The following is a 12,261-nucleotide window of genomic DNA, read 5'->3' as shown; positions in this document are numbered from 1 at the left end:
ACCGTTCCAGCTTCACACCACACCACACCAGCCCCACACACAGCACACACTGTTCCAGCTTCACACCACACCACACCAGCCCCACACACAGCACACACCGCCCCAGCTTCACACCACACCACACCAGCCCCACACACAGAACACACCGCCCCAGCTTCACACCACACCGCACCAGGCCCACACACAGCACACACCGCCCCAGCTTCACACCACACCACACCAGGCCCACACACAGCACACACCGCCCCAGCTTCACACCACACCGCACCAGGCCCACACACAGCACACACTGTTCCAGCTTCACACCACACCGCACCAGCCCCACACACAGCACACACCGTCCCAGCTTCACACCACACCGCACCAGCCCCACACACAGCACACACCGTCCCAGCTTCACACCACACCGCACCAGGCCTACACACAGCACACACCGCCCTAGCTTCACACCACACCGCACCAGCCCCACACACAGCACACACCGTCCCAGCTTCACACCACACCGCACCAGCCCCACACACAGCACACACCATCCCAGCTTCACACCACACCGCACCAGGCCCACATACAGCACACACTGCCCCAGCTTCACACCTAGACCACTTCGCATTCTTCCATTTCCTTTGTAGGTCCCCCCTGTGCTGCCTGCCCACACATGTGGTGGAATGTTGTTATCATATTTACTAAACAGCTTAGAATTATGCATCTGTGTTTCTCTGGCTGACTGTAAGTAAAATTTCTCAGACAGAAGAAAGCAGATATGTGTGCACTTTTTGTGTGTGCTGTCGCTTTTCTGTTGTCTGTGGTGCTCTCACTGCTCATAAGAATAAGAAGAATTTGGAACAGCAAAACTTACCTCTATGAGATAAAGTGGTTTGTTTCAGTGGGTTGGACGGTAGTGAGACTTCCCAATGCTTACCAGTCAGTGGTGGCACCATGGCTAAGAAGCGGATAGCTGTGATAGGAGCTGGAATCAGTGGCCTGGGAGCCATCAAGTGCTGCTTGGATGAAGATTTGGAGCCAACCTGCTTTGAAAGAGGCGATGACATCGGAGGCCTGTGGAAATTTCAAGTAAATTTGCTTTTTATTTGGCTTTAAGTAAGGTTTCATAAAATAGGCATAGCAATTTAAATGAAACATACAGCATGTCACACAGAGACACTGGATGACCCTAATCTTTGTGCTTATGTCCTTGATCGAGGAATTTGTAAATAAAGACAACTTTAGATGAGGCGTGAAACTTGGAAGATTGTAATCAATGCAGCTGAAATCCCATGTGACACAATTATTAGTAAAAAGATGATGGCTACCGTTTAGCTGTTCTGTTATTCAAAGATAGGAATGCCACAGATTTGGGTGGCAAAATAGGATGGTGATCCATTGCTGTCCTAGTGTGCATGTGCACATTAGTGTGTTTTATAGGCGAATGCTATTTTTCTTTGATCTCTAAGTAGCAAGAAATGCAGTGCCTTGAAAGATGCAAACATGGTGCTAAGTGCCGAACAGGCTCAAGTTTCCAAGTGGCCACCTTCTTTGGTGCTTCACTCATCAATTATTGGATGTGCCAATGAAATCAAGGACTTGTAATCAATACTTTCCAGTTTTTCTGATTCAACAGAATCATCCTGATCAGCAGTCATTAGTGGTTCATGAGACATCTTGAGGGTTTTCATTGATGAGTTAATGTCTTTTATTGCTCTTAGCTTTTAGTCCCATTCAGGACACTTATTAACAGCTTAATATGATATCTTTTCATTTCTGTGGACATAATTGGCATAGCTGTCTCACAGGGAACCACCCTTGGTGCCCCTGAAATAGACCAGTGTCCAGGAAGCATTTCAACTCACCCCCCAAACACCTTCCAACAGGGTGTTGACCAAATTCTAATACCTCTTTACAACCTGTGGGATTTTTCCAAGAGCTGCTTTAACATTCTGTTTTTAAATAGCAATAGCAATGTCATTACTTCAATTATAGAGTTAGTTAATTCAATAAGTACTTTTAAATGTTTACTATGTACAAGGGACTTTTACAGTTGATGGAATATTCTAGTAAATATAAACACAAATCCTCAGCATCAGAGAGCTTAAACTCTAATGTGAGAGAGAGGAAAATAAAATAAACATGATAGTTAATAGCAGTAAGCACATTACAAAAAGTTCAGCAGGATCTGAGGGTTGGAAATAATCTAAGTAAACAACTATAGAGAACTTCAATATAAAGTGATTTTGGTGCAAAGATTTCAACACTAAAAGGACAACCCCAGAGATTATCTGGGGAAAGGGGTTTAGAGGGAATTTTGGGTACAAAACTATGAGGCAGGAACATGCCTAGCATGGTAGGGGAATCAGAAAGCTAGTGTGGTTGCCCTGTAGTGCCTAAAAGGAAGTAAGCTAGGGTGTGATTCTGAGGGATGTGGGACTTTGACAGAAACTGAGATTGAAGAGAAAAGCAACCTTCTTAAACTGTAGAAGGAACATCCTGCCATGTTGAGAGTAGACCAAAACGAAGGTTAAATAAGTGTGTCTACTTTCAAAGATTCTCAACAATAGGATAGATATGATATTATGTCAAACTGTATCAAGATCCATGAGAGTATAGCAAATCATCCCGTTTAAAATATGATGCAATGATATGATGTTGAAAACTATTACATTTCTCTTCGCACTTTTATTATTTATACAAATGTTCTCTGCATGTCCTTATAAGTTTGTGGCTATTACATATATTTAGTTGATAGTTCCTTTCATTACTATATAAAAAATAATCTTGTTTCTAAAGAAAAAGAAAATTTTTACCTTCCATTATGTACTGGTATTACTATTATTATTAAATTAGATTTTTGTTAGAGCCGGTAAAAAAAAAAGCTGCATGAGCCCCAGCTAAACGTGGAGTGTAGAGACTACAGGAATGTGCATCGGCCTGTCATGCTTTGTGCAGTGCTTATGACCTCCAGTTCCCCAGGTGTTGCTTACCTCAAAGTGCATTTTACTTTCATTTTTAAAAGAATTCTTACTGGCCTTAGAAGTCTAGGCAATCATTTTGATCTTGTCATTTTAAATATATTATTATCTTTCCTGACATCCATCATTCTGATTGAGAAGTCATACACAGGATTTGTTGTTGATTCACTGTGGTGTGTGTGTGTGTGTGTGTGTGTGTGTGTGTGTGTGTGTGTGTGTGTGTGTTCTCTAGAAAATATAGGGGCTATGGGGAAATAGTAACAGATGTCTGACGATCTATAAAAAGCAACGTTCTGTTTTTATACACTTGAAGCCATTTACGAATATTTCATTACCTTGTAACTATGAAGCGTGTTGTACCGAGGGGGCTCTTCTCTTGTAGAAAAATCCTTCAGAGAAAATGCCCAGTATCTACAAGTCTGTGACCATCAACACTTCAAAGGAGATGATGTGCTTCAGTGACTTCCCCGTCCCTGACCACTTTCCCAACTACATGCATAACTGCAAACTCATGGACTACTTCAGGATGTACACCAAGCACTTCAGCCTTCTGGATTACATTCGATTTAAGGTGTGTGCGCATGCATGTGGGCAAATACATACCTCTGGGCATACAAAAGCTATGCCCAGCACCTCTGGTTTTCCCAGGTGAAGAAGAGGTTATCAGTGAGTTCTCTGCATCAGGGAGTCATCAGGGGTTGAAATATTGTGACAGCTTCACTTGAATGTGAGGCTGGAAGACTTTGCTCATCAGAACCTATTCTGATAGTGTGTTGTGGTGCCACAGCCCTCCTTGTAAGGCATAAATCCAAAACGTTTGTGAACTTAAAATAATAGTGATTGGGACAAGTCATGTTGCTTATAGAACAAGAAGTAGGCTCATACAAAGAATATTTATTTATTTTCTACCTATTAACACAACAACTCAAACATACAAACCCATTTTCATTTCATGATAAAGTTTTCATTATTTAAAATTCAAAACACAGGCCTGAGGTAAATGGATAGGCCTGTGCTAAAGAGGGAAAAACATGAAGAACATTATCTCTAGGAAGACATATGAAGTCTTCCTAGGAGGACATCGATGCTGCGGATTCAGTCACTCTAATATTCTATGTAGCCTCAGCTGTTTCTATTTAAACATCACCAATGTACTGAAAATGCACTCAATCACAGACCACTGCGGAGGGATGAGGGACTATACTGGCATGACTGCCCTAGATAAGTGTCCATCAGGATTTGTGGGGCTTGAAGAGAAGAGCTAAACAAGAACTGTGAAGTGAGTCACCCGCGTTTCCACCCTTCGTCCCAGACCAAAGTGAGAAGTGTGAGAAAGCGTCCTGACTTCAGTGCGAGTGGACGATGGGATGTGGTCGTGGAGAAGGACGGCAAACAGGAGAGCCTGGTGTTTGATGGGGTTCTGGTCTGCAGTGGCCATCACACAGACCCCCACCTGCCACTCAAGTCCTTCCCAGGTATGCCATGAAGAATCTGGTAGAGAGGCATTTTCCAAGTAACTGACAGACAGAAAGGAGTATGGCCATGAATGTTATTCAGTTTCGTTACATTTCAGTGAATTCTCTCTGCCTCAGTAGCGAAGTGTTCAGCCTCTGCCAACATGACAGTATACAGCCCACTGGAATACCAAAGCAGGCAGACACAGTGACCCCTACTTTTCCACCTACTATCATCACACACAGCTTCTAATGTATAACACAAATCAGCCCACATTTAAATGGTTTTAGTTTTGTCTGCTTATTTGATTTCAGTTTATTCTGGGGGAAGTAAAATTAATAGCACAGAGACAAATGACAAGCACACAGCTGGAAAATCCATAAATTTAGAAATCTTAACATATGGGGAAGAAATTTGAGTACATTTATTTATCATGAGTTTATTTTTAATTTTTAAGTAAAATATCATTGCTTATCTTCCCCATTCCCTTTCCTCATTACAACCACTGTCGTGTACCCTCCCTTGCTTCCTTCCTCTCAAAGTCATGGTCTTTTTCTTTAGTTGTTACTGATATACATATATACATCAATCATACATATATATATGACATATAGGGGTTCTATATATCATATATGTGTGTGTGAATTAACGGCTAGCTAGTTGGTATTGAATAACCAATTGGAGGGGTTTTACTTGTAGAAGACCATTTCTCTCGCCATCAGCATTTCTTACTCACCTGTAGTCTAGATATGGGAACCACTCCCCTTCCCTATCTTGGGTTTTCAATGAGAAGCTTAATGTTCCTCGTGGTTCTGTGTGATGAAATGGTACCCATCTCGAGGTGGGTTATTCTAGCTCCCCTGTCTCCCATAACTAAGCCGTATCCCTTTACTCTTGACCCAGTTGCCCTCTAGTTCTGTCAAATTCCCACCAGGAATCAACTAGAAAATATTTTACATTTCAATTCCTTTCTTTTGTGCCCAAGAAACTGGTGTGAAAAGTGGAGACAAAATAAATAAGATTACCTTAAATGGCTCAAAATTCTGAGTGAATTAGACATAACATATATAATCTTTTTGCACACCAAGAGAAATATTTGGTTTTTGAACATTATAATGTAATATATTCAGGAAAGCATTTCTAAGTATGAAATAGTCTACAGATTGCCCAATGAGCTTCTTTTTTATGCTTCCTGGCTGAGAAGCACTCTCTATAGAGAGACATACATGTTCACAGATAACAGACTAGCAATGTCAGACAGAATGGGCTCTAAAAGCATCCAGCCAAGCCATGTACAGCAGCAGTTACTGGCATCGGGCACGTAAGGCAGAGGAGAAACCAATAAAGAAAAAGCCCCCAAATCCTACAGAATTTTGACACACTACAACACTCAGTGCCCACTTTGTCAATTTTTCTTAGAGATGTGAGAATAACATACAAATGAATAGCATTAGATCCTGGTGCTGTTGTAACACTCCCATTTTTACAGAGTCAAGATAGAGAGACCTATTGTCTCATAAATACTTTATAAGATCACCAGCCTGTACTTGGAACCCATGGACTCTACTTCTGATCTTAGTCTTCCATCCCCTGAGCTCCCTTAATTATAAATGACATTTGAGGAGAATGCGTGATCTTCAGCTGGCTGACCCAGATTTTATCTCTTGCTCTTTCAGGTTGTTCAGAACATGCCTTTCTTCTCTGTGTTAAGATGTGAAAGTTCACCTCATAACGACAAATTACCTTCTTCCACCACAGGCATTGAGAAGTTTGAAGGCTGTTATTTCCATAGTCGGGAATACAAAAGTCCCGAGGACTATGCTGGAAAGAGGATCGTAGTGGTTGGCATTGGGAATTCTGGTGTGGATATTGCCGTGGAGCTTGGTCGTGTAGCAAAACAGGTTTGTGGGCAATCATCAACTCCACCAGTGGAATCCTGTGCAGTGGTAGGTGTCATCCTGAATATAGGTTCGACCAGAAAAAAAAAATGTGGAGAAATATCACAGCCCACACTCACAATATTAAAGTTCATGCCAAGCAGAAAATGAATGCAAAATATATCTCTTATACTAATAGCAGAAACAAGCATGTGAGCAATTTACCAAGTGACCTAAGTGAGGACAATACTAGATAGGTAAAGCATGATGTTACATAACTAGTCTGGTTTATTTATTTGTTTATTTTTGGTAAGATTTGCATACGAGGGAGAACATGTAGTGTTTGTCTTTCTGAGTCTGGGTTACTTTCACCTAGCAAGTTATTTTCCACTGATTTATTTTGCAGAAAGCAATGCAGATTTTAAAGCAATTAATATGGCAACTAACATATGAATTCAAGCTCTTATTGACATATGACGTACAGCTATATCAATATCCAGGATATTTTTAACATGATATTTCAGTGACAGGCAGATAAATGAATTATATTATAACTTCAATTAATAAACATGGTTTTGTGTAAGCAGATTTGTTTCTGGGGCTCAGTAAAAGTTCTGGTGAAGCACAGCATGATGGCCACAATAAATAAGCCTCCTCCTGATCTCCCCTGCTGTAACTCTGCCTCCTACAGGTATTCCTCAGTACTAGACGAGGTTCATGGATTTTACACCGCGTGTGGAACAACGGGTATCCCATGGATAGTGCATTTTTCACCCGGTTCCACACCTTTCTCCAGAAAATATTAACCACGGCCGCAGTAAATAAATACCTAGAGAAGACGCTGAACTCAAGATTCAACCACGCACACTATGGTCTGCAGCCACAGCACAGGTGACAAACAAAGGGCTTGACTGGGTGACATGCGTAGAGATGATGGGCTTTTTGCTTTGAAGACAACTAAACTTTTGGCTCCTGATTGATCTTATACTCTTAGGAATGTAAAGCATTCAGAGCATATGTTTTACTGCATGCAAATGTGATGTGCTTCTTGGCACCGCTTGTGTATTCTCATCCATGCACCAATCAGTTAACACTTGATGGGTACGCGCCAAAAATTCAGACGAAAGGCAATATAGTGCTCCTCCCTTCAACAGCTGTCAACTGTAGACGGCAGAGAAGAGGACACAAACATAGGTTTGAGCAAAGCAATCTGAGATGCCATGATGGATGTGAGAGCGGGGTACATCTAGGTCCAAATTAGACATAGTCAGTGTCATTGAGGTTGGGGTACAAGTGTCAGGGAAGCTCTCACGGAAGGGGAGCTACCTAAGGGAGCCTCCCTCTGTAAGAGTAACCCTGTGACTCTAGGTCTTATGCCATGAAGCTTTCTTGATTCAGAAAACATGGACAGTTTCAAGTTAACAAGCAAAAGTGATAGTGGGATCAGGGCTAAATTAAGAAAAACTACATATATTGAATGAATATTATTCAAATAAGTTAGGTGCCCCAGAATTCATTTATGGGATGGATACTTATCCTCAGAGTCATACTTCAATGGCGTGTTGAGGTGGTGCCATCGAGGGCGATTGAGATTAGAGGACATCATGAGGATGACATGGCCGCTGTGAGGGCTTAGGGTTTTTATTAGAAGACAAGGAGATAACTGGGTTACATGGTTTGCTCTGTCTTCCCGTGTGGTTCCCTATGCCACTTCAGACTCTGCAGTGTTCCCAGTAGGAAGAAAGAACTCACTAGATGTGACTAGTTGACATTGGCTCTCCATAATTTATCTAAATCAACAAGTGTGTGTATATATATATATTACAGTCATACATTGTTCTAGCAAAGGCAAATAAATAAGACAACAAATATTATCTTTCTCATTTGAATACTTATAGCCTCCAAGGGTATTTGTGTGTGTGTGTGTGTGTGTGTGTGTGTGTATGCTGTACATGCACATGTATGAGTGTATGTACAGGCCAGAGATTAATGTCAGGCGGCCTGTGTAATTGCTCTCCACTTTGTCATTTGAGACAAGGTCTCTGCTTGAATATGGTGCCCACCAGTTCAGCAAGACTAGCTCGGCAGCGTATCCCAGGACCTTGTGTTCTCCTTCCCACTGCTGGGGTCATGGGTTCAAACTGCAGGGTACAGGTTGTTATGCAAGTGCTGAGGATGGGGTCACGGGTACACACTGCAGGGTACAGGTTGTTATGCAAGTGTTGAGGATGGGACGCAGGTCCTCGTTCTTGCATGCTAGCACTTGGGGACTTAACTATCCGGCTGCCTCACTCCCACATGCTTCAGCAGATACGGCAAAGGAATGTGATATGTATTGATTTGTTCACTACAAAAAGTGGCCTTCTATTATTCTGTGGATTATAACATTGCATTCTACGGAGGAAGATGAGCACATTTTTTAAACGATAGAATTGTCGTGAGAACTAGGAAGGAAGTGGATGGTGCATGTGATTTAGGCTGTGTAGGGGTAGAACTAGGTGGATAGACTAAAAGGATGATTGAGGAACCAATTCTTGGGAGTGATGTCGAAGACTTAAAGGGCAAGAAGGAGCTACCATGAAAAGTCACCAAGAAAGGCTGCAGGAGGGTTCTCAGGGAAGTCATTCTTAAGATAGGAAGGGGCTGGTTACAAACAACGAAAAGGAGATGAAGTCAGAGAGGGGACCACAAGGAGGCAGAAGCCAAGGCACATGGCTGGACCACAGGACAAAATCTGGATTCTGTCCATTTTTACGGCGAATGAATAATTTAATGCGTCCAACGTGCTCTGTTAAACACACACAGTGAAACTGTTACTATAGTGAATCAAATCAAAACATCCATGATCTCATGCAGACCTACTTTGGCAAAAGCACCTAAATCCTCAGTGCAATGGTGTTGTTGCCTATAGTCCCCATGCAGGGAGTTTGATCCCTAACTTGCTCACTCTTCACACTTGCAACTTTGTATCCTTTGATCTACAGCTCTCCGTGTTCTCCTCCACTCTTAACAGCTACCAGCAGCCATTGTAACCTCTACTCATTGCACCTTTTTACATACTGCACAAAAGTAATATAATACAATAATCTTTTTCAGTATCTGGCATATTTCACATAGCATACTATTTTTCCAGTTTATTATACTGTAACAACCAGCAACATTTTATTAAGTTTTTCTTTTTTATTAGTTTTTTCAGAATTTTGTACAATGCGTTTTGATAATGATATTCACCCCTCCACAAACTCTTTTCAGATCCACACATCCCCCACACACCCAATGTGTGTGTTTTTTTTAAACCATCAAACCAAATTTGTGCCCCATGTACTGCTTGACATTGGCCTTTTGAACTTAGGGGTTTATGCCTACTAGGCGAGTGTTCTACTGCAGATATTCAAGGCTGAATAGCATCTCATTGTGCATATACGTCACAGTCATAGATTAGAGAAAACCTACACATTTGTCTGTGGATAAACACTTAGGTTCTGTTTTTACTTTTTGGTTAACATGAATGATAGAGCAATACACATGGAGTACAGATATATTTTGAGGGCAGTGAGCTTATCCCTTTTGATAAGTACTAAGAATAAAGAATTAAGGGTTGCATGATAATACTATATTATAATACTATATTTTTATATGCCTAGAACTGAGAAGCGAAAGGGTCCCTTAAGGCTTTGAATAGTGTATAAGTATAAAAGTCTTCATTCTCCGTAGGTCAGATAAGTACCTGAAGAGCCACTTTAGAGATCCCAAAGGTGCAACACCAGTGCATCCTGGGAAGAGCTTAGTGTGTGGTTCTGATGAAAGGCTGCATCGGCTCTTCAGGGAGCCGTGTCCTGGCTCTGACAAATGATGAAGGAGAGATGATGAAGAATCTGAATCCTTCCTAAGGCCACTACGCCCAAGAAGGGGGAGACAAAGGCCTTCTCCAGATAGCTCAGCAGGAGCAGCGATGTTTGCGAGCTTTTTCACCTTAGTTCACAGCGGTAGCCCACTTGCCTTGGCCCACCACCTACAGAACAGCCACCCAAAAGGCGCCTTCAAGTCACCAAAAGCAACTTGTAGAACGTGTCAAAAGGAAAGCTTCTTTATGTCAACAACCAGAACCCAGGCAGATGATATATCTGGAAATTTGGGACAGGTACTAGGAAAGTTGAGTGGAGAAGAGAAATCAGCTTGCACAAAAATATGAAGCACTCTTAAAGAGATCCAAGGATACAAAGAATTATTCTTTGATAATTAAAAAGGTCATTTCCCAATTAAAAGCTCAAGCAGATACCAGGGTAAATGTTTGCTAGAAAGATGAAAAATTAGCTTGTAGAGGAAACACAATACTTAAGTAAGGAAGAGAAGAAAAGATTTCCCAGACTGGAAGGGGCTGCTGGATTCCAGGACGCAATGCTAACAATACATAAGCACACACATACTATTCCTGTTAGTCCCCCAGTTTCCCCACATTTTTCTCTGCCTAGCTAAACTATAGTGGCCAGCCACATGTTTTGTCTCCTGCAAGTTGTTAGTCTAAGACTGGGCTTTGAAGAACCACAGACGTTTATAAAGGCCCTTAGGTATTTCCCCAGAACATTAAAAGAAACCAACCCAAGTCTTTTTTTTTTTTTTAATGTTTCTTTTTTCTTTTTTTGATGTATACATTTATATTACTACACATGAATAAAATAAACTACATACAGCAAGAAGAACCACGAGACAATCAGGAATTATATAAATGTTACATTTATAATGATTTGGCTATTCGTATTTGACACACTTGAAGTAAACATCTATCCTATCTTGTTGGGTCTAAATTTTTGAATGAAAATCAATCCCCCCCCAAAAAAGAAAATCAATCCCAGTCTTAAGCCAATTTAAAAAAAAACACTTTACAAACTCCATAGCTCAGCCTGCTCACTGGGGCATCCCTTATCTTGTACCACCAGAATGCACTGTAGCCTTCCATGATCCCTTCTAGTACATTCTTTGACTATATGAGCCTGTTTCAGTACATCTTACTTCTAACTCTAAGAGTTAATTCTAACCAATTACCTCTTGGGGCAGTTTTGTGTGTCTCCCATCCCAGCCTCCAACAGAAAACACCCTTAGATAAATATGGCTCCACTCACAAAGAACAAGTAAGAGAAAGGAAACACAACATGGCTTTTGTGGATCTGCATATATATGTACTGCACGGGAGATTACCGTGCAATGGAATCTACAGATTCTGCTAGAAAATCTCTGAACCTTGGGCTCCTAAATCCTGTAAGAATAAAAGAAAGTCATGTGAGTTTGGGTCCATAATAGAAAAGTATCAGAGCAGGTACCCCAGTATAGAAGAAGAAAAGGGGGGAAGGTAATGAGAGACATATAAATATCTACATACAACTAAATTTTTATAGAGGTCGATAAAAAAGAAATAAAAACACAAAAATCAATAAGAAAGGAATGGAGAAAAGAAGGAAGGAAATGTGGGTGGGTGAGTTGATTGATGGATGGACAGATGGGTGAGTGGGTGGACAGGTGGATGGATGAATGGACGGATGGATGGATGGATGGGTGAGTGGATGGATGGTTTGATGGACAGATGGATGGATGGGTGGATGGATGGATGGATGGACAGACAGATGGGTGAGTGGATGAATGGATGAATGGACAGATAGGTGAATGGGTGGAAAATGAATGGACAGATGGATGGATGGATGGGTGGATGGATGCATGGATGGGCAGGTGGATGGATGAATGGATTAAAGCAAGCAAGCTACTGCTCAAACCCTTTGGTGCTGTGTAGTCTACGTACTAGTGAAGGAATACAGCATAAAGAAAACAGCCCTGAGTGTACTTCACCTTCATTTGCCCTAGGAGTGACAAGGACATTTATATAAGCTAAGTAATTTCTATAGCCACACTTCAGAAAATCCATTAAACTGCTGGAATCAAATTCTGGATGATGAAGATCCCTCTTAATTAAGACA

The 12,261-nt window shown here is 41.4% G+C and overlaps 1 protein-coding gene across 1 annotated transcript; it reads left to right on the top strand.

Annotated features, from left to right (window-relative positions):
• The first annotated feature begins 936 nt into the window (after positions 1–936).
• Positions 937–7,190, top strand: LOC127190650 (flavin-containing monooxygenase 5-like). The gene is made up of 5 exons (XM_051147787.1): positions 937–1,071; positions 3,346–3,534; positions 4,276–4,438; positions 6,177–6,319; positions 6,987–7,190. The coding sequence occupies exons 1-5, from the start codon at positions 937–939 to the stop codon at positions 7,188–7,190; spliced, it is 834 nt and encodes a 277-aa protein (XP_051003744.1).
• The last annotated feature ends 5,071 nt before the right edge of the window (positions 7,191–12,261 follow it).

This window comes from Acomys russatus, chromosome 6 (assembly GCF_903995435.1).
Source record: "Acomys russatus chromosome 6, mAcoRus1.1, whole genome shotgun sequence".
NCBI lineage: Eukaryota > Metazoa > Chordata > Mammalia > Rodentia > Muridae > Acomys > Acomys russatus.
This window is presented reverse-complemented; position numbering and strand designations above follow the sequence as displayed.

Excerpts from the sequence above, each read along its gene's own strand:
- LOC127190650 (XM_051147787.1), top strand. The coding sequence starts at position 937 with ATGGCTAAGAAGCGGATAGCTGTGATAGGAGCTGGAATCAGTGGCCTG. Across the intron at positions 4,439-6,176 it reads GCCACTCAAGTCCTTCCCAG|GCATTGAGAAGTTTGAAGGC; the intron begins GTATGCCATGAA and ends CTTCCACCACAG. Across the intron at positions 6,320-6,986 it reads TTGGTCGTGTAGCAAAACAG|GTATTCCTCAGTACTAGACG; the intron begins GTTTGTGGGCAA and ends TGCCTCCTACAG.